General features: G+C 45.3%; 3 protein-coding genes across 4 annotated transcripts; 1 reads left to right on the top strand and 2 right to left on the bottom strand.

The window, feature by feature from the left end:
* Positions 1-5,047: 5,047 nt before the first annotated feature.
* LOC117646771 lies at positions 5,048-7,238 on the top strand. 2 transcript variants are annotated; one of them, XM_034387950.1, is made up of 4 exons: positions 5,048-5,542; positions 5,662-5,874; positions 5,948-6,022; positions 6,113-7,238. In XM_034387950.1, exons 1-4 carry the CDS (start codon positions 5,391-5,393, stop codon positions 6,144-6,146), a joined length of 474 nt encoding a protein of 157 aa, XP_034243841.1. In that variant the 5' UTR covers positions 5,048-5,390; the 3' UTR covers positions 6,147-7,238. The 2 variants fall into 2 exon arrangements, with proteins under 2 accessions (XP_034243841.1, XP_034243840.1); XM_034387949.1 differs by having other exon boundaries at positions 5,948-7,238.
* Positions 7,239-9,025: 1,787 nt separating this feature from the next.
* On the bottom strand, positions 9,026-15,603 carry LOC117647718. Its single transcript, XM_034389616.1, has 3 exons — positions 14,783-15,603; positions 13,763-13,816; positions 9,026-9,486 (listed from the first exon to the last, which is right to left on the bottom strand). Exons 1-3 carry the CDS (start codon positions 15,564-15,566, stop codon positions 9,026-9,028), a joined length of 1,299 nt encoding a protein of 432 aa, XP_034245507.1. The 5' UTR covers positions 15,567-15,603.
* Positions 15,604-15,756: 153 nt separating this feature from the next.
* On the bottom strand, positions 15,757-17,713 carry LOC117647297. Its single transcript, XM_034389002.1, has 6 exons — positions 17,518-17,713; positions 17,138-17,335; positions 16,856-16,864; positions 16,060-16,270; positions 15,918-15,976; positions 15,757-15,845 (listed from the first exon to the last, which is right to left on the bottom strand). The coding sequence occupies exons 1-6, from the start codon at positions 17,632-17,634 to the stop codon at positions 15,771-15,773; spliced, it is 669 nt and encodes a 222-aa protein (XP_034244893.1). The 5' UTR covers positions 17,635-17,713; the 3' UTR covers positions 15,757-15,770.
* Positions 17,714-21,870: the final 4,157 nt, after the last annotated feature.

The raw sequence follows: 21,870 nt of genomic DNA, 5'->3' as shown, positions 1-21,870 counted from the left end.
TGCATTTTCATCTAAGCTTAATTTACGCCTTTATATTTCATAAGCTTTACTGCCTGTGAAGAGTAATTTCCTACGCTGCATCCACATTGGGCAGTCACTTTGGCTCACAGTCTCTATACTAAAATCTACTGCTTTTGCCTCGGATAAAAGTATTCTATTATTGTAAAGGTTGAGGTCATCAGTATTTGAAATCACTTGGGGAATGTAGTCTAAACCTACAGTAATATCTAATTTCATCTTATTTTCTACCCAGCCTTTCGGCGTTGCTGGGAAGGTTGGATCTCGTCCCCTGAATTGACAGTTGGATTCCCATTTAGAATCTAGATGTTTCTTGTTACTACCTTTAGATGTCGGTTTCTTTTTGTCCGTTGTCACTGAAACAAAAAAAAAATTAAAATACCGAATGAACAAACTTAAGTGAGAAAAGTATATTGAAATTATATGACTTCTCTCTAACTTACCAGCTAGTTGCCTCTTGTTCATCAGTTGTTGGCCAACTCTGCCCTTAAATTCGCTTTCATCCTGTTGAATTTGCCGTGCACCCTCTCTCCCACCATCTTCCGGCCAATGACTCGCCGCCCAGGTGCGAGGCAGGAGGAGTCTTGCTGCGAGGTCTCGGTGCAGGATCAGGCACTGTAGGAGGAATCTTGCTGCTACTCACAGGATGAGTCTCCTTGCTAGGTCCCGGTGCAGGACGAGGCACTGTAGGAGGAGTCTTGCTGCCACGCGCAGGAGCCTGGTTGCTAGGTCCTACAAGTTCAAATTTCGGCTAGTAATACAGTCATTTAACTACATTTAATTGCAATTTAATTACGGAATCCATACCTTCAGACACTAGAGTAGGATGAGACACTTCAGGAGTCTTACTGCTAGGTCTCGGTGCAGATTTTACATCATTTGTACTGGTTCTACTGGCACTTAAGGCATTTAAACAGCTAGTAAAACAATTTAAAAATTTGAATAATGAAGTAAAAATCGAAAAGATGATGTTCTGCTTAGTGGCAAAATTGTAATGTACTAAGAGAATGAATAAAGTATTCAAAATAATTTTAAAAAAGCTAATTAATAAATCACAATACTTTATGAAACTACCGTTGACAGGTGCCTGCGGCAACAAAGCTGAGAGAATCCTATTCCTCTCCTCATCGGCAGCTACTTTTCTCTCCTGCAATAGCCGCTCAAGTTTCTTTTCCTCAAGTAAAGCTTTGGCCAAATTTTTTTAAATTGAAATTTTTCAAGCTTCGACTGGTGGCTCTTTTCCCTGCTAGCCGATAACGCTTTAAGGCTAGTTATTCTTGTTTCCGTAGCCAGCATTTGTTCGTCAATGTAGGTTGTGTATTTTTGCTCCAAATCGATCCGGGCTTGGGCAAATCTAAAGCCTGACCCGTGCGCCTTCCGCACTCTCTTCTTGGGCAGGCGGAGAGTGCTCTGCTTTGGAGTGGATGTTGTAGGCTTGGCACTTGCTGCTTCCTGCCCGTCTGGGAGTCAGGGACTGCTCCCTTTTAAATGTGAAGTCGATGCCAAACTGTGTCAAGCCTTCTCTTATCACCTGCCTGAAGTCTGACAGTGGGGGAAACATCCGAAGGACGATGCGGGGTGGGGTTATCACACCACCGCTCCTGGCCCGTCTTCTTCTGTAGTATTTTGTCGATGACATCCTATCACATAGCAAATTGGCCTGCAGCGGGTCCATATCTGCAGCCCAGTTGGCCACAATCCAATTGACATAATCATTTATTGTGTGGTCCGTTTGACCAGCATCGCCTTTATTCGCCTGAAAATTCAAAAGGTTAATGCAAAGAAAAAGAAATAACACAAAAAATATCCATAATGCGTTAGTGTAGTTACCTCAGCAGGGGTCTGCCTTCTGGTGGCACGGTTAGGATCTCGTTGAGGAGGAGCATCTGCCCTCAACACATTCCTGTTAGCTATGCTGGCACGGCTTTTCCTAGTAGCTTCATCTTCAATGTCCCTTTACAAGAAAAAAACGCAATCAAGTCTAACTAAATCTCTCGTTGAGTGATGAGGTATTCACCGCACTTCATCAATACACACAGCACTAATATTTTACATCATTTGTACTGATTCTACTGGCCCTTAAGTCATTTAAGCAACTAGTAAAACAATTTAAAAATTTGAAGTATGAAATAAAAATTGAAATAATGATGTTCTGCTTAGTGGCAAAATTGTAATGTACTAAGACAATGAATAATGCAATAAAAATAATTTTAAAAAAGCTAATTAATAAATCACAATACTATATGGAACTACCGTTGACAGGTGCCTGCGGCAACAAAGCTGGTAGAATCCTATTCCTCTCCGCATTGGCAGCTATTTTTCTCTCCTTCAATAGCCGCTCAAATTTCTTTTCCTCAAGTAAAGCTTTGGCCATTTTTTTTAAAAAATTGAAAATTTTCAGGCTTTAACTGGTGGCTTTTTTCCCTGCTAGCCGATAACGCTTTAAGGCTAGTTATTCTTGTTTCCGTAGCCAGCTCTCGTTCGCAAATGTAGGTTGTGTATTTTTGCTCCAAATCGATCCGGGCTTGGGCGAATCTGGAGCCTGACCCGTGCGCTTTCCGCACTCTGTTCTTGGGCAGGCTGAGAGTGCGTTGCTTTGGACTGGATGTTGTAGGCTGGGCACTTGCTGCTTCCTGCTCGTCTGGGAGTCAGGGACTGCTCCCTTTTAAATGTGAAGTCGATGCCAAGCTGTGTCAAGCCTTCGTTTATCACCTGCCTGAAGTCTGACAGTGAGGGAAACTTCTGAAGAACGAAGCGGGGTGGGGTTATCACACCACCGCTCCTGGCCCGTCTTCTTCTGTAGTATTTTGTCGATGACGTCCTATCATCTAGCAAATTGGCCTGCAGCGGGTCCATATCTGCAGCCCAGTTGGCCACAATCCAATTGACATGTTCATTTATTGTGTGGACCGTTTGACCAGCATCGACTTCATTCGCCTGAAAATCCAAAACGTTAATGCAAAGAAAAAAAATCACACCAAAAACATCCATAGTGCGTTAGTGTAGTTACCTCAGCAGGGGTCTGCCTTCTGGTGGCACGGTTAGGATCTCGTTGAGGAGCATCTGCTCTCAACACATTCCTGTTCGCCATGCTGGCACGGCTTTTCCTAGTAGCTTCATCTTCAATGCCCCTTCTTCTTTCCGCAAATTTCGACCTCAGGGCCGCCCTCCAGGTAGACTGAAAACACAGAAGTAATAAAAATACATTTTTAAGCAAAACCTTACTTAAACCTGGGCAAGAACTTAAGCTGGACACTCACAAAAGGTACATATCTCTTAGCACCATAAATTCTTACGTCTGCAAGATAAGAATATGTCCCAACCAGCTTATTCACGACAGCGGTCATTGCACCCGCGGGTAAGGAACTGAAAATAAGGAAAAAATAAACATAAGCAAACATGCAAAGCAAATTTAAGTGGATGGCATTTAGGCACAGTGCATATACTCACTGGTTTACCAACTGTTTTAAGTTCTGTTCAAAAAGGGAAAGAAGTAAGCTGGAGTTAGCTTTCTCAGAAAGCGGTTTCCTCCTTTGGCTCCTATTCATGGAGTCATTTTCACGCACCACCATATCAGAGATTTGTAGCAGTTCGTAATTAGCGTGGGGGAAGGGCACTTGAGCAGGGACTAGAATACCATTGGCTCTGTTATCTTCCTGCTCTTCAGCCTGGATCATTTCATCAATTCTATTATCTTGAAGGTCAATGGGTGCAGGTTCATTGACGACAAGAGGTTCTGGAACTAGACAGAACAGGTTAAATTAGAATTCAAAATGTTACAGTAAGTTATCATTGACAGCAAAGTCAGATCTCCATCAGCATCTTGATCCGGAAAAAAAACAACAAGTCTTACTTTACTGTCAATGGCAACCACACACTGAGCTTGGTCTCTCCCCATTTTGTTGTCACCATTGAATATGGGATATTCAATTTGATTTAAAATAATTCCCTGACATTTCCCTGACCTTATTTTTTTCCTGACTTTTCCCTGATTTCAAGGTTTGTTTAAACCCTGAGTTAAAAAAGTTTTCAATGGAGTAAAAACGTATAGAGAGATTTGGATCACTGAGAGGTAATGATGTTGGAATCGGTAGGGATAAGACATGAGGGTTAAAATTGGAACAGGGACCTGAAGTGAAATGACCAAATATTTCATTCAAAACCCCACTGGGACTGATAACAGCAGGCGTTTCAGGGACTTCTGGGGAGATCATCCTAAGAGTACCCAATTTGACATCCAGGAATGTTGAATCAATCAGAAAAGGAAGAGGCGGCATATTGCATGGCACGGGGCACGGGCATGAGAAGTAAGGCAATATCGGCAGACAACTTTCTGGGACACTAGTGTTTCTTCAACAAAATTAGTGATGTTTGAAAAAGGGATCCTTTTCTTAACAATATGAATGCGATTCTGCATGCTAATGTGTGTTAAATCATTAGAGTCTACACACCTCAGAAAACTGTAATAGCACAGCTAGACTTGAAAACCTTACTGCATTGGAATGGTGCTTCGGAGATGTGGTATCCAATTTGTCATCCGTTATAATAGATTAATCTGAAAAGTAAGGGGAGCCAAATTCAGATGATTTAAATGCTGCTTCCGTTCAGAGGCAAATGAAATACAAGCGGCTTCGGTTCACCATACAAAGGCTGAGCAGACTTTTTACAGCATCCAGTTCTGTCTGTTGAATTGTTCTGATAATTTGACTTGGTTGTTGGAATGATGAGAATAATAAAGTCAGATTCCAAAAATTTTATCTGCTGAACCCAAATATTCTTACAGCTCCACAACTTACTGCAATAGATGGGCGTTTCGGTGTTTCTTGATCCGCATTATTAGTAATTTCTATAAAGGGGCCCCCTTCCTTCATACTTCGAGTGCGCTTTTACGACTTGATAGTGCAACACGCGGTGCAACATCATGAGATTCTAGGGTCATTGACGACGGCAGGTTGGGAGCCGCAGTAGCGTACACTAGACTCTCGGGATGGTCTGACGCCGGCTTCATTTGCTTTACAACGTTATCAAAACTGCTGGGGTGCAATGGGTACCTCACCGACGACATACGCGTGAGGTTGCCCACATATATGCTAGCACACTTCAAATACTGAGAAAACGACACAGCCTGCCGCCCCTCAAAAATGTCCACCACTTCCCGGTCAGACATGTCAGCCATGGCTACTTGTATTTAACACTTTCTTTAACACTCTACACAACACTTTCACAACACACTGAGACACAATTGGAACAAACAACAACTAAATTCAAGTGCCGGTATCGACGTCTATCGATGTATCGATAACAGGCGTGCCAACATGAGAATTATAAATGCCTGGTGCCAACATAACGTGCACTGCCTTCCATGAAAATGAATGTGCTTGTTTCGTGGGGAAAACAGCCGTTGCGGTCAACGTCCGGACGCATTTGTGTCGTATATATCCCAGTTGTCACTCTCTCTCTACCTCTCCAAGTGTTCCAAGTGTTCCAAGGCCACACATTTCATTCATCGATTTCTTGACAGGAGGTAAAAGCACTTGGGTTCTATCGCTTATGAAATGAAATAAATTTGTTGCGCAGTGTTGAGTTGAAAGGTTATGTACATAACCTTGTGATCAGGTTTCAAAATTATCTTTTTACTTCCAGGACCATGGATCGGATCAAAGACAGCAGTGAGTGGGTAGAAGGGGCCCAGGCGGGCTTGTTTCTGTTCCACGGTGTTCGTTTTTCAACATCATTCGCCGAACAGAATATGAACAGGATGCCGGAGGCTGTCGGCACGCTCCTAGCCTGGTTCGAGAGGGGTGTCCAGCTTCGCAACGACGGACGTTACCACACCTTTTGCGCAACTAGAGAACTGTAAGTATGCCAGTATGTAAGATGCGAACATGCACAATTGACGTTTGGAAGACGACCTTCTTTACTTTGGCAGGGCGGAGGGTGACGAGTTGCCGGTAGTGGGTGCCCTGAGCGGCATTCCCAGATTTTTGTTGGCATCACCGAAGAGGTTCAATGTTCATACATATGACCCTACATACGACCTACACTATTCTTTTGATGTAGTACAGTCCTTTCAAGTTTTCTTTTTATTTCACAGCATAACCTTACTAAGGAAGAGCTGGCGTGGATGATAATGTGCACCAACAGTCGCATTGCCAAGGTTAAAGAAGCAAACAAGCTAAAAGATTAGCTTATTAAACGCTGGAGTTATGAATATGAAACGTCTTTGATGTGGGTGGAGATGTGTGAGTGACCTCTTTTTCGATCCATCTAGTGTCCTTCAGGGAAAGATGGAATAATCAAACTTCTCTGCCTTTTGGGCTGTAATCATTCTCTCAAAGCATCTATGTTACCCCATTTTATTTCATGTTAGCTGTAAGTGAGGAAGTTAGTTGGATGCAGCCATCTGGACTGTATTCATGCTTTCAAAGCAAGTGTGTTTTCCCATTTTATTTTCTGATAGCTTTAAGTGAGGATGTTTATTTTATGCTGTTTGTATTTTATTCTGCCTCGGCTCTGAAAGAGAAAGGTGGAGTAACATAACTTGTCCGCATTTTGGCATGTTGTTACTCTCAAAGTTTGTGTAATTGCATAGTGTTTTATTTGTTTGTGAATAAATTCTGTCTTAGCTCTCAAAGAGAAAAGACGGAATAACGTATCTTGTCCACATTTTCCATCTTATTACTCTCAAAGTTTGTGTGATCCCATCGTGTATTAATTGTTTGTGAATTAAATTCTGTCTTAGCTCTCAAAGAGAAAAGATGGAATAACGTATCTTGTCCACATTTTCCATGTTATTACTCTCAAAGTTTGTGTGATCCCATCGTGTATTAATTGTTTGTGAATTAAATTCTGTCTTGGCTCTCAAAGAGAAAGATCGAATATCACAACTAGTCATTTTGGCTTTTTTCTACTCTCAAAGTTGGTGTGATTTTTCAGAGTCTTTATATTTCATCCGTCACCTTTCATATTCATTATTATTTCACCTGTCATCTTTTTTATTCATTTTGTATATTTTACTTATCATTTATTTTGTGTTTTATTGTTTGCATATCTTGGCACATTCTTCACTTACCACCTTCATTAGTGGTTGTTTGATTTTATCACAGCTGGTTTGGAGAAGTTAGTCCATAAGGCAATAGTTAAGTTGTACTAGAATAGAGATGATCTAATGCCTGGTAGAAATCTGTTTGTTTGAATTGGAAATTGATGGTCCTCACCCATTTCAGAATTGCAATAAAAGCAAATGAGACTAACAGTGAAAATACTTTATTTTCATCCTGCACTCAATCACAATTGGTCCTTTGTGACACTACGTCAAATGTATTTTCAAACAAATAAACTTACTGTAGTCAACACAGTATTAGTAAAAATAGGAATCACTTGACGTTGCAAGTACCTGAGAAAAACAGTTACAAAATGACTGCTTCATTCACAATACACACAGCCTCTTAACACTTAAAGAAAATAAACCTTACTTAGGAATGGAATTAACAATAAAAATAGGAATCAATCACCTGAGATCACAAGTACATGGGATAAACAGTTACAAAGTGACTGCATCATTCACATTACACTTACGTAAAGGGAAAAATTAACCTTCCTTACAAGTAGTGACAACAATGTAAAAAAAGGAATCATATGAGATCACAAGTATCTAATATGAGCAGTTACAAAATCACTCCATCATTCACAAATCACCAAGAATCTCATTTTTGAATCAAACTGTGGAAAATCACTGAGAGTTGGCATATCGAGTAGTTTTGATGTTTTCAGCGATATGGTGTTGGGCAACGCTTTTGCTGCTGAGTGGTACTCTGGAAAATTTTTTCTTCTCTGCCTCTCTACAAATTTTAGCCCACTCTTTCAGCCGCGCATCAAGAAACATTTGGATATAGAACTTGCCCAAAGAATGGCAGTTGGGAACGTCACACCCATCCCAGACATACATGAGACTTTCCACAAAGTACTGTACAACATAGATACTTTCAAAAGACACAAAGTCATCTCTGAGCGCCCTAAAAGTCAGTTCCATTTTCATTACAGCTATGAAGACAGGATATGACACATAAATTTGCAGTCCTTCATCCTCATTACCATCTGAGCGCAATAGTTTGTACTCCTTCATTACTGTCACACAAGTTCACCCTGTTCCTCGTTCCATTTCAGCGCATCAATGCAGTTATCACAAACAGTCTTATTGGCATTCAGGATACGCTTAACAACACTGCCAGCCATATCATAGACAACAGTGCGCTCCCATGTATCCAGTTGAAAGCACTCATTATCTTCAAATTTCTTAACTGGATTTCTTCTTATTTCATCCAAAGTTCTAACATGGTTGGCCTCAGCTCGCTTCTTGGCCCGCTGCTGGGCTAGCTCCAGGAAATTCACAGGCAGTTGCTCTCCTTCCTCATAATCATAAGAGGACCCCTTCACTGCTTCAGAAAACTGTGCCAGAGTAATCACCTTGAGGCACTGCAGCACAGACTGACAGTTTGGCACTTTCTGTTTCAGTCTCAAAAGCGATATAAGATTCTCAATGCAATCTGATGTAAATCTGCCCAGCATGAGACTTATATTTTCTCTCTTCAAGAAAATAATGTATCAAGCCCAGAGCACTGTTGCAGAGAACTCGAATACCTCTTTGGACCGGCTTCCAACCTCCTTTGTCCCCAACTGTCATGTGAGTGAAGATGTACTCAACTTTCTGTATTAATTTGATTGCTTTGTCATAGGCAACCATGTTATCCTTGGAGATAGCTAGTCCACGGCGCCTGCATGTCATTAGATCAAAGAAAGTGTTCATCAGAATGATGAACCAAGATGTGGTTTCATATTGGTAGTTGTCTGTCTCTTGAGCAAGTAGCTTCAGAGCCTTACCCGTCCGGTGACAGATCACAGCTTTGGCTGTGCCCACATTCATTGACTTAAACTGTGACTCACAGCGTACATTCTTCTTCCTGAGTCGAAAGGCTACCTTGAGTTCGAAGCCCTCTTCAAACTCCAGTCAATCGTCAATGTGGCTGTAATCTACAACAGCAGATGGCAGGTTTTCCTTTTCAACAATATCTGCCGGAAGAATGATGGTGCCATTACCTTCAAACATACTTTTCATGCTTTTCATCACATGTACCGCATCTGGGCAGAAAAAGACCTTGCCACCAAGTCGAATAGGGTGTGGGATGGAACTCTTCAAAATTTGGAAGCGGCCACCAGTGATGCCAAAATACTTCCAGAACGACATGTTGTCAGCTCCCATGTCTAATGTAATATTACAAACATGAAAACCAATTTCTTCAGTCCGTGTCAAAATTCTGTTGAAGATATTAGCATATGCTTCTCCTGTGCCATCACTGGGAGTCTCGTCATCTTTCTTGCTGGTGAATTCAATGTGAACAGACAATTTCCACCGAACTGATATTCCAGCCAATAAGAAAATTAATGCCTTGTTGGCAAAACCAGTATGGCCTGGAATAGTGGCCGGTGTTAGTCCAACAAAAAGGCCGGACCCTGCACTTTTTCCGCATGCAATGCCGCTTTGCACATCGATAGTTAAGGCCAAAAGAAACGTTTTGACCCGCAGACGCATTTTTTTTATCCCTTAGGAAAAAAGTTATGAAGGGTTAAATTTAACATGGCGCCTTACGGGAATTTCGGGTAGGCAACCCGCAGCGCACGGCGGTGGTTTCCACGTCGCGGCCGCGAGTTTTGGCCCAAAAGTGGGACTTCCAGTTGGAATTTCCAAACCAAATTTTCAGGGTTGCTTAAGGTTACTGTAAAGTGAAAAAAATGTGAAATATCATTTTCCAAAATAATTGTGGCATCATGTTTGCATTTAGGTTTCAGGTTGCTTACTATAAGATGAACTTAAACCCAAAGTTGAGGCACTCAACTCCCATTATTTTCTGTGTTGCAGTTTACGTAACAAATTTAGTCGTTTACTAAAAATTCTCCTTGCGATGAACCAAAAGTTGTCGAGACTTGATTTTTGTTTTACAAGTTCTTTATTGATTTGCCTATCTCGTAGCAAAGCCGGATTTCCAAAATTCGAACATGAAACAGGAATTTTTCTCAAAAAACTCAAAAAAACACCAAAAAATACCAAAATTTTACCAAATTTAAGTAAAAAATTCAAAACGCATTTTCCAAACAGAAATTACAGCTTATCTATGCATATATTGTCAAATCCGGCTTTGCTAGTCTGTTTGCATGTCCATTAAGCCTTAAAATAAAAAGTCACCTCTCCGTAAACTTTTTGGTTCATCGCAAGGAGAATTTTTAGTAAACGACTAAAATAACACTAAAACCCTCATAACTTTGGAACTAATGGGAGTTGGGAGTCCAGTCTGTGGCTGTAAAAGTTTTTCATAGTAAGCAACTAAATCACCAAAAACCGAAGCACTGCCACCTATACTTTGGAAGATAGTTTTTTCACCTTACAGTAACCTTAAGAAGGGTTCAAAGATCACGTTGCCGTCGAGCACTTGCCAAAATTGTGACTGAGGCCGATTCTGCGAGGCCTCAAAGTCCAAATTTCGGGAAATTTAACAAGGTGGTGTTCAAAGCCGTCCAAATCCTTAACGGTGCGCAGAACAAGTTGCGTCTTCGGCGGGATCAATAAAGTGGAGTGTCCTGAACACGCTCCAGGTGGTCGATTTTTCAAATTTGACCTGGAGTTTGAGATAATCGAATTTTTTGGGGACATTGCAGCTCGGCCGGCGAGCCGCCGCGGTACCAGATTAGCACGCACAGGGGTTTTTGACGATACATGTTGCAAAAAAACGCTGTACTAAGCACACTGTAAAGAGGTGCAATGATTCCTCTTGCACTCTTCTTGCCCCTCAACAGTCACGAATTCACGAATGCAAAGATATGGAACAAGGCCTAGACAAATTAACAAGCTGCATCATAAATACACCATATCCAAAACAAACACGCAAGTGATGGTAGACACCTACTCAAGACTAGATAAATACCTGCAAAACACTATATCTTTTGGGGTTGGGTTAGTTTCGGCTTTTCTTTTTTGGGGGAATAGTTGTTTATCTTGGGCTACTTTGGTGTTTTGTTTAGGGTGAACTGTGAGTTGGATTACTTATGCTCTTTTAGTTGGTGTGCTCTTTGAGATTGGATTAGTCTTGGTTTGTTCTTTTTGTTGGCTTACTGGTTTTTTGGGAGGAGCTACTTTTTTGGGCTGGCACACTGGTTTTTTGGGAGGAGCTACTTTTTTGGGCTGGCACACTGGTTTTTTTGGGAGGAGCTACCTTTTTGGGCTGGCACACTGGTTTTTTGGGAGGAGCTACTTTTTTGGGCTGGCACACTGGTTTTTTGGGAGGAGCTACTTTTTGGCCCGCCCTTCTATTAAAAAAATAGGGGGGGGGGTGTGGCTGGGGTCCTCCTTGACGGCGGCGGCGCGGACGCGCTTCGCGGTGAGAGCCTTCTCCCGCTTCACCACGTAGCCCTTGAGCACCTTGTCGGGCGTCCGGCCCTGCTGCAGTTTCCGCATCACGCCCAAAGCGTAGCTGGGGCCTTGGTTGGTGGCCAGGCCCGCGATGTCACACCGCCGGCCGCATGACCCATCGCGAGAGTTGTCCACGCCCTTGTGACCGCGGAAACATTCAATCCTAGAGGCACTTGCCCAAGCCTATTAAACTCTTCCAAATTTTCAGCCAATTTCGAGTAACCAACATCTTTGTCCGCTTTGAGACTTCTTCCTGGATTAGTTAGGTCCTCTTTTGTGTTAAGCTGACATAGTTTACACAAGTTCCAATCAGTTTCCCTTGGCAAGCTCTCATCATGCAAACTAACATCACACAGTTTGAACTTAGACATTTTCGAAGAAATCTGCAACCGATCCAACAAAACAACTCACATAAAACTGCTACAAACACGGATGCAGAGATAAAGTCGAACGAAACTCATCATTAAGTAAGGGAGGGTGGGGCACCATGACCACTTTTTTTTTGTGCCTCCCTCTACTCCACCGTGTGGTTCGAACAGTTAAGTTTCTAGCATGAGGGGATTCTTTGGACCTCCAAGGACCTCTTCCACCCATTGGAACTTGTCTGCAATGCACGGCAGGCTCACAGAACACTTTGGAAAATAAAACGCAAAGTGGTCATGGTGCCCCACCTATGGGGCACCATGACCACCCCGTGGGGCACCATGACCATAGTAATTTTTGGGCCCAAAAAAGTGTACTTTCTACCAGTATTCTCATTGAAATTGTTTATATCGCTGTCATTACCATCAGGCCAGTCAACTAAACTAAAAAACACTGTAAAAACCTTCGAAGTATCAAACGTTCTAAGATGCCTTGAAATGGACGGTTTAAAACAGTTAACGCTCTAAGGCTTTCAAATTTCACATCCAAAGCTATGACATGTGTTAACATTTTATGTTCGTCTTGCTAAGACGAGTCCAAATTCGTATGCAGATTTCAATTTGGTAAATTTTAAGAAAATTATCGCGGTTACTACACTGCAAACAAGTGAATTAAATGCTGTTTCTCATAATGCCAGAGCCATCTTGGTGCAAAGTAGCCACGGATCGCCTTCGCGGCCAACTTTTGCGGTTTGGAGCTCATTTAGTGCAAGAGAAACCACCATATCAAGTCTCAGTTTCAGAACCATTCTTAATCATCTTGGTGATTCACAAATTATCACAAATTTGTGATAAAACTATCTATTCTGCAGCAATTATTCAACCTTTATACATTTTCAGAAGCAAAAAGCAAATTTTCGACGAAAATAAATCATTATCAGGCCAAAATATGAGAAAAAACACTCAAATATGTGTGGTCATGGTGCCCCACTAAAAAGTGGTCATGGTGCCCCACAGTGCAGTTTACGACTCTAAGGCTCCCCGAGCAAGCAAACAACTACTTAGAATTAAATGTGATGTTGGATATTTTGCCGAAGAGCCGACATTTTGAGGAAAACCTAAGACATCGAACCTATCTTCTCAAATGTGAGAGTGAGAAAAAATATCCCAGATTTGAAAAACGCCCAATTTAGCCAAAACGCTGTAACAAAAATTTTGGCGAGGTGCTATGGTCGTACCCTTGAAGCTAGAAGGTAGGGCTCTGGCTGAAAATAGTTACAATTCTATTCTCTCGAAAGTCCGGTCGACCGGTTGCCGTCGGCAAAGTAGTTCCCGAGAGCGAGGGGGGTGGTCATGGTGCCCCAGTGGTCATGGTGCCCCACCCTCCCTTAGCTGAACACTTGAAGCACTCACACAAAACACACGAAACACTGCTCAGAAATATCAGGCTGCAACTTGTTTGTTTACTACGGCGGATCTAGGACAACTCTTCCCCGCTTACCGAGCCGCTTACTCGTCCCCGGCCTAAGTTGCCCCACGCACATCTCGACCCCGCCCATCTAGTTCCCGGTCCAGGTTAAGTGTTTGGCTGTGCTGCCTTGTGCTGCCTTGTTTAACTATTCTGTTACTGAATGAGAAGGGTCTTGGGGTCATGTCAGAAAAAGAGTCTGGTTAGTGAATGCTCAAGGCATTTTAATGGTAAGGCTTATACAATAGATGCTGCCGCTGAAACAGGCTTATACAATAGATGCTGCCGCTGAAACAAAACAAACACATCATGGTAAGATAAACAATCTGCCTTAAAAACTGAGGTCATTATTACTCTGCTACGTGAGGAGAACTATGAACCTAAATTAACTTACTGATTAGTAGACCGCTCAAAATTCCCACCATGTTCTGGTCTTCTTGGGACCCGAAGTACCTTGCAGCAATATTTGAACAACACAGAGCAAAAATGAGTCCCAGTAGGGCTGCCCTGAAAGTGAAAAAGAAGGCGGTCATGAAGGTGTTGCAATCCTTCCAGCTCTAAGGTCACCGTGCAGTATTCAGCCCCTGTTTTGCAATTATTTTTAAATCATATAGGTAATGTATTAGATATTAAAGACTGCACTATCATTAGGGCCATTCTTTGTGAGACCAGCAAACCCCTAAAATGAGACGCGGTAAAAGGAGCAGGGTTGGAAAAGTAGCAGGGTGTCCCTGGTGGTGAAGGCGCAGGGTTGTTGTGCCTCAAAGTAGCAGGGTCGTGATGCCTCAAAGTAGCAGGGTCGCCTGGCTAGCAAAGGCGCAGGGTGGCCCGGCCGGCAAAGTAGCAGGGTCCGTGCCGGGTGCAGTGGGGGGGGGGGCCTCACCCGAGCCTGCCGGGCCCGTCCCGCCTCCTTGCGTCCCTGCTCCACCCCGATGCCCCCACCTCTCCGTCTACCTACGGAGGAGTCGAAGCTATGAGAATGTCACAGAGCGTCGTCTTTGAGCAGAGCATGGAGTATTCACGGCACAGCGCTGAAGTATTAAGTCCTTTTAAGCGACCCAGGAGCTCAAAACGTGTCTTGAGTTTTGACCGCCTCACAGTGGGCCAGAAGACCGGTGGAGGCGGCCAAAATTCTAGACGCGTTTTGAGCTCCAGAGTCGCTAAATGGGACTCGAACCGAACGTGTGACCCCACCAATGGATTGCTCTCCGAACGAGGAATCTATTGGTGGGGTCACACGCTCGGTTCGAGTCCTGTTTAGCGACTCTGGAGCTCAAAACGCGGGTAGAGTTTTGGCCGCCTCCACCGGTTTTCTGGCCCACTGTGCGCCTCCACCGGCCTTCTGGCCCACTGTGCACAGGTTGAAAATCATGCATCGCCACGTACAAAACTGTACATAAATAGTATTTTAGTGTGCAATGACGCCGGCAGACCAAATGTAAACTTCAGTCCGGGCCTCGGGAGTACACTTACCAGCGTTCAAATCCTCCTGAAGCTGAAGGATCTGCCTGTTGGCTTCCGCCTCGGCTTCCCGCTCTGCCTGAGCCGCCCTTCCCAGCCTGCGGACAGCGCGCTCCTCGCGCTCAGCAGCAACAGCGGGCGAGCGGCGGGTCACCCTCGCCACTCGCACAGGCCTGTCTGCGGCATTTGCGCGGGCTGCGCGGACACGCCCTCTGGGAACCTCCTCGCGGGTGGGCTCAGTCCCGTGCTCCTCGTCGTTTTGCTCACCACCGCGGCGGCCGCGGTTTCTCTGGGATCGTCGCGCAGGGCTGGCTGCTGCGCGACGTCCACGAGGTGCTCTACCAACGGCCGCCACTGGCGGGTCCACGGGGTCGACGCGGTCCACGGGCTGTTCCACGGGCTGTTCCACGGGGAGGTCCACAGGCGGGTCCACAGGCGGGTGTACAGGGTCCACGGGGTCCAAAGGCAGGTCCACAGGCGGGTCCTCCGCAGGCGGGTCCACGGGCTGGTTCACGGTCCCTGCGGCGGCGCCGGCAGCCCTTGCTCTGCCCCTGGTCCTGGTGGAACCCGCTGCAGGTCGCGGTCCAGCGGTTCGGCGCCTTCGGGTGGTACGTGTCTCGGTGGCAGGGGTCTCTACTGGGTCCGGGTCATCCTGTGGTGCGCCGGCTGGAAGCTCCATGTCCTCCAGCTCCAGTGCTTCTCCTCGGACTTCCTCTTCCAAAGCTACGCGGGAGTAGGTCCGAGAACAGTGGTAGCTGGCGGCACTGAGAAACTCCAGCACGGTCATCCTCTCCATTTTTTCCGTCAGCCTCTGGATGTTACGGTCCAAGAGCCTGTACTTCAGCTTCCGGCACCTCGAAACGGCACTGCCACCCGAGGCCGCAATAAATTTTCGCCACACTGTGGCTTCGTGAAGCCGGAATGCCTCTGTAAAAACGTTAATAGGTAAAAGTTTGTCCAAGGTCTGACATGAACGCACGACTACCTAAAAGCGCTAGTTCTACTCACCGACCCAGCTCCAGGCGTTGCGGTGAGGATTCCCAAGTGAGCTTACCAAGGTGTGATGGTAGGACTCCTAAAAAAAAAACCATGTCGAATTGCTTCTGAAATTTTTTACATAGTAGGTTACTGCTTTAATTTACAATACCTGATCATTGTTCGTGCGCCGATGCTTGCGGTATACGCTCATATGAGCACCATCAACCCCTGTCGCACAAATAACTCAAATTAACATCGCTGCCCTGCAGGTTAAAAAAAATGATAACCATTCGATATTTGATAGAACTCACCATTAATCCACGTTCTCTCGACGTAGTCGAGAAACGGCTTCAATTGAGCGTGGAACTCCTCTCTTGCGGCCTTGGCCTTTACCTCCTGAAAACCTTGCTCAATTTTCTCTGCCGGCAAGAACGGTAGTGCCATGCACATGCGCACAGTCTTGCCGGCATCGTCAGGTTTTTCTTTTAAAAGCGGCCGCAAGCCCAGGGAAGCACACTTTTTGGCCTGTCCCGTTCATTTTTTGTAAAAAAATGACGGAGGGACGGGCATATAGTATGATGCATGCTGTGCGTCCGTTCGTTCGTTCGTTCGTTCGTCCGTTCGTTCGTCCGAGGACTTCCCGTGGTCCGATCTTGACCAAATTTTGTATGCAGCCTCCTTGGGTGACCCTAAGAACCGCCCGGTGGCAGCAAATCCGATCTGAGCCCCGGGGGCGCTGCTGCAGGTGCATCATGGTCTACATGGGGTCGAGGAGGATTTCAGCAACGGATACAGCCAGCAGGACATGTAGGGGTATTTTTGGAATCGGGGCGACGAGACGAAACCAACGGTGCCAGTTTCAAGCGAATCTGAGAAGTTCGGACGCGGGTTCAAATCCCAGTGGGGTATATTTTAAACATTCTTTTCATTCGAGTCTTAGCATTGGTTCTTATGTTTTTGGGGGCACTGATGACGAAAATAACATCTATTTTGACCCCAGACTCAGGTCAAAACCCTTCAGGGTTAAACAAAGGCGAAATTCACACAATTGTTAATGTAGGGGACGGGCCAAAGTTGCCGATGTATATCGCTACTTTTCCTGTTATTTGACATGGCCTGAAATAAAAGTAAATTAGTAAGAATTTTATGAATTGAAAAATAAACTTTTAACTATCAGTAAATGCTTCGGCTTTGCTACCCTGCGTTTTCAAAATTTTTAGCTCGAGGTAAAGTGGGCCAGTCCTGGCGCAAAGTCACCTGACTGAACCCTCACGTGGAGATTAGGCCAGCCTGTCCAGGACTGGCTGGCCCGGCCGTCTCTGCGTGTTTGCGATGTCTCGCGTCGCACTTGCATAGTTTACTGGATTGATAAAAAGAAAGGATTCTGACCTGGTCTATATGGAAGAGACACCCAGTCATAGTTGAGCCTGGAAACTCTTCCTTCACTGCCCGAACCAGCCCCTTTTCGTAGTCGGACATAATGTGCCTCATATTGAAGTTTGGAAACATTTCTTTCACGCTCCGAAACAACAGCTTGTACGCTGCAGTTGTTTTCCGGGTCATTAGGGCCGACACGACAGGGAAAACCTGAAACGTTTTGAAGTACTGTAACACACATTGTCATGCTGGCCAAAAAATAAATAGCGACCCGTGGCGCGCCCGGGGCGGGGCGCCGGGCCCTCGGTGGGCCGCGGAGGGATGTTGCGTGGCAGGGTGATAGGGAGTAACAGGGAGTTACCGCCTGTTACGCAATAGAAAATGCAACTCACCTCATCGTACGCCACTGCCATGATTGTTACCAATTGGTAACAATCTTTCACATTAGGGGTCATTTTGAAATGACCATCAATGTGAAAATGTGTGCTCGTGCTGAGCAAATCCTCCATTTCTTTGTGGCCACTAACAAAAACGGCCACTGTACCCTCTACAGGTGTGCCGGTTGTGCATAGCTGGAAGAATGGCTTCCCGTAACCTTCTGAATAGATTTCTCTTCAGCTTTCTTCATGGATTCCATCCTCTTCCCAAATTCCCCATTGGAAACATCAAGAAGCTCCTTGACCTGAGACTTTACCAATTCGTGCAGTTCACTTATTTCTTCACTCATTTGAGAAAGTTCTTCATCTTGCTTTGCGATAATACTTTCTAAAATTTCTTTTTCTGTTTGCTGCAGTGTTTCTTGTCTTTTATTCAGCTCCTCTTGTTGTTTTGCTACGAGTTCCTCCAGTTCCAGTACTCGATCAATAATGGCCTACAAAAAAAAAAAAAGCATTAATCAACACCATTAAAAGGGGGGGCAGCTCCATATTGAAAAAGCGTAGCGTACACTTACACAAGTATCATCAGGAGAAACACGTGATAAAAATAGTTCACTCTTGCGGAAATCACCACTCGCCTCATCTAGATAAAAATCCTCGCTCTGTGATGGAGCAAACAGATCCTTACTCTGTGATTGAGAAAACAAATATTGCTGTGATGGAGTTTCCTCTGTCTGTGGGATTTGCCGACGCTTTTTAACAACATGGATGAGGCGAGGGGTAGTTGGAACAGCCTACAATATAAGACACAAATATAGGTCACACAATCATTGGCTGAGCGATAGCGAAGCCCGTTACTCCAGTGCGGTTGAAAAGTTTTGTCTGTGTGTGTGTGTGTGTCTGTCTGTGTGTGTACACTACTCCTCCTGAACGGCTCGGCCGATCTGGCTGAGATTTTGCAGGCTTACTAGGTATGTTCTTGGCTCGGCACACGCGAAATTTCACTATCCTAGCTCAACTGGTTCAGTTTTTATAGCCGAAAAACACCTAAAAAACGGCGAAAAATCGAGTTTTCTGCAGGTAGATTACCTCTGTCTTGAAGAAAGGGGGGTCTGGGGGGCAGAGCCCCCCAGCCCCGACAAGCTAAAAAGTGACAAGGGTCGAGATCGTGTTATCTGTAGATGAAGGAACTCTATCTAAAATGAAGGGGGGTCTGGGGAGCGCCAGCATGCAACACGTAAGAAGTAACCGATGATGGACAAGCCAATGCCTGCCGAAGGCAGGCTAGCGCCGCAGGCCAAGGTAGATACGCCAGGCGCGGATTGGAGGAACAGGCCGCGAGACATCGCGAAGCCTGTTACGACAGGACGCGGTCTGGCGTAAACCTACCTCGTGTTATTTAATTGTTGCTAGTTGTTATACTGTTGAATGAGTCGAAGGATTGTTGTAAAAATGATGAACTCAATTCTGAATTTGGTATTATATTGCGAAACGACAAACATTCAACCAAATTAAAAAAATCAAATACAATGTACATTTGAACTAATGAAATACAGATACAGGCAAAATATGAATAAAAATTACGAAAATGGAATCAAACTTGACACGGCGTCGAAGCAGCGCTTACGCCAGGACCTGCCTGCGATCACTGCTCTCAGCTTCATGGACGGCAGCCTCCTCGGCAACAAGCATCTAACATAAATGATTGGCTGAGCGATAGCGAAGCCTGTTACTCCAGTGCGGTTGAAAAGTTTTGTCTGTCTGTCTGTGTGTGTGTGTGTGTGTCTGTCTGTGTGTGTACACTACTCCTTCTGAACGGCTCGGCCGATCTGGCTGAGATTTTGCAGGCTTATTAGGCATGTTCTTGGCTCGGCACACGCGATATGTCACCATCCTAGCTCACGTGGTTCAGTTTCTATAGCCGAAAAACACCCAAAAAACGGCGAAAACCAAGGTTTTTGCAGGCAGATCACACTCTTAAAACCTTACCAAGTATTTTGAGCATACGTATAACAAACTAAAATGGGCGGAGCCCCCCCGCATGCATCAAGTAAGAAGTAACCGACGATGGACAAGCCAAGCCTGAATAGGCTAGCGCGAAGGCCAGGCTAGGTGCCGCAGGCCGATTGGGTGACGGTGCGGACCATCACCTAAAACCTGAAGCCGTATTGTATGCATTTTCAAGGCATTCAAGCTTACGGTTGCACGCGATTTACCTTGATCCTGTCAAGCGTGTTCAGTGATATGTTCCCATAAACACTTAGATAGACGCCGCGAGACCGAAGGTGCAAATCAGGCTCCAAACCTTTATGTGGCATACGTGAACACTGAGCGAGATCACAGTGAACGCTAACTGACAGAAAGCCGTGAATAGCTACGCCTTGAGTTCTACCAGTGAGGCGCGGATTGGAGGAACAGGCCGCGAGACATCGCGAAGCCTGTTACGACAAGACGCGGTCTGGCGTAAACCTACCTTGTATACATTAGTGAGCAATTAAATTGTAATATTATTGACTTACACAATGCAGACTTGGAGTGTTCTCATCAGTAGTATTAGAGAAAAGTGGTGTTGAAATAGCCTGGAAAATAACACAAAGAAATAAATCAACCACTTACATCAAATGAGTGTGCAGTTTTAATTATATTATCAACTTACACAAGGCTTGAAGGAATGGGCATGGGTTGGTGGTCTCATGAATTCACCACTTGATTCATCAGGAACGAAAAAGTCATCGCCAGGTCTGTCTGCAGTTTCTACAACTTGAGGGGTCTCGGCGAATTCACGACTACGAGGCCTTTTAGTCACATAAATTAGACGAGGGGTGTTCGGGATATTTGTGGGGTTGGTGATGTCCTGAAATGCTCGTCTTTTCCTCCCCTAACCGCAGAAATGCGAGTTATTATAACTTCTAATACATGCTTTGCCACATCATAATCTCAAGATTCTTATCATTCCATTTTTGGTGTTCATCGCTTCCCATTAACATTAAAAACAATTGTTCCGAAATAGACAAAATTTTGGCCTGTTGCTCTGCTTTCCGAATCCTCGCCACATGTGATCTTTCTGCTCTGCTGCTGCTACTCTCCCCATCCTCTTCCCCTCCTCACCCCGCACCCTCTATGAGAAATCGCGCGCTGCTCTTTTTCGTCAAGACGGCAAAGTATGAGAAATGATGCGCTCACAAGCCTGGATCCCGGTGGCGTCTCTCTCCACTCCAGGGCTCTAGGGTAGGCGAGGGATAGTACAGTGCTAGGGATACTACGCTATTCCACGCCCCGGCAACCGTCCGCTACGCCGCTCCACACCCCGCAGCCGCGTCACCTCGGTTTCCGAGCGCGCGGCTCGGGAGGCGGTCCAGAACGGCCAAAGGCGGATTTTGCGCGCCGGACGCGAGCCGCCTCCTCGAAAACGAAAAAATGGGCACTTTCGGCGATTCGGAATCCGACATTTTCGGTTACCGTGCGGGTCCAGACAGCGGCCGACTGGTCACCAGCCGGACCAGCCAGCCAAGATGCCTACACTCTTAACAGCAAAGCGATTGCTTCATAACTACGAAGAAAATGAAGGAGTTGTAGAATTGCTTGCTTGAAGAAATGCTTCGTATGACGAAGGATTTTGCTTCCTAATACGATGCATTTCTTCGTAGATTTTACAATGCCTTCATTTTCTTCGTTTTACGAGGCGGTTCTTCGTAGATGTTTTACTGTGAAGTCCGGGCTTTGATAGCAAGGTCCCCCGGTTTGCCAGATCGGGCGCTCTTAGGTCTCTCCCTCCGACCGCAGCGGAAACGGCCTCGGGCCAGAGGCTTCGTACAGTGTGTTAGTACCACCGCTAAAATCTCCTTCCATGCACAGGATTTCTCCGGAATGGGGTCCGTTGCCGTCCGAGCTCAGGTCAACAAGCGTGCGAGAGAGGTTCCCTGCGGCCAATCCCCCCGGGACGGTGATGCATTCGGGGATCGGTGGCCAGGGACCCAGCAGTAAGGTCATATGGAAGATAGGTCGGCGCAACCGAGATGCATGCCGGGAGACCGGGCAAGCCGGCAGGCAGGCAGGTAGGCGGCCCTCCGTTGCACCCGGCGACGGATTCGGGAGGGATTAGCTGCCCGGTCTCCCAGCATGCATCTCGGTTGCGCCGACCTATCTTCCATATTCGAGGGGTCCTATCGAGGGGGTAAACATTCGCGTAATACCCTGTACACAAAAACCGTGTATTACGCGTAATACACGTGATCGTAATATCCTTTTTTGGTTAAATGTGCCATATTTTGGCATTTTAAGGACGTAATACACGTGTAATACCCCTGTAGTACAGCGTAATACCGAGTAGTCTGTACACGATTTCTTGAAGTGGTTACCCCCTCGGGT

Source organism: Thrips palmi, unplaced genomic scaffold, assembly GCF_012932325.1.
Source record: "Thrips palmi isolate BJ-2018 unplaced genomic scaffold, TpBJ-2018v1 HiC_scaffold_2, whole genome shotgun sequence".
Classification (NCBI taxonomy): domain Eukaryota; kingdom Metazoa; phylum Arthropoda; class Insecta; order Thysanoptera; family Thripidae; genus Thrips; species Thrips palmi.
Note: the sequence above shows the minus strand (reverse complement) of the source record. Positions and strands in the feature narration are given on the sequence as shown.

Excerpts from the sequence above, each read along its gene's own strand:
- LOC117646771 (XM_034387949.1), top strand. The coding sequence starts at position 5,391 with ATGTGCTTGTTTCGTGGGGAAAACAGCCGTTGCGGTCAACGTCCGGAC. Across the intron at positions 5,543-5,661 it reads CATCGATTTCTTGACAGGAG|GACCATGGATCGGATCAAAG; the intron begins GTAAAAGCACTT and ends TTTTACTTCCAG. Across the intron at positions 5,875-5,947 it reads TTTTGCGCAACTAGAGAACT|GGCGGAGGGTGACGAGTTGC; the intron begins GTAAGTATGCCA and ends TTACTTTGGCAG.
- LOC117647718 (XM_034389616.1), bottom strand. The coding sequence starts at position 15,566 with ATGGAGAGGATGACCGTGCTGGAGTTTCTCAGTGCCGCCAGCTACCAC. Across the intron at positions 13,817-14,782 it reads TCAGGAGGATTTGAACGCTG|GGCAGCCCTACTGGGACTCA; the intron begins GTAAGTGTACTC and ends TTTCACTTTCAG. Across the intron at positions 9,487-13,762 it reads TGTTCAAATATTGCTGCAAG|GCCATACTGGTTTTGCCAAC; the intron begins GTACTTCGGGTC and ends CCACTATTCCAG.
- LOC117647297 (XM_034389002.1), bottom strand. The coding sequence starts at position 17,634 with ATGGAGGATTTGCTCAGCACGAGCACACATTTTCACATTGATGGTCAT. Across the intron at positions 17,336-17,517 it reads TGGCAGTGGCGTACGATGAG|GTTTTCCCTGTCGTGTCGGC; the intron begins GTGAGTTGCATT and ends AAAACGTTTCAG. Across the intron at positions 15,846-15,917 it reads GGCGCACGAACAATGATCAG|GAGTCCTACCATCACACCTT; the intron begins GTATTGTAAATT and ends TTTTTTTTTTAG.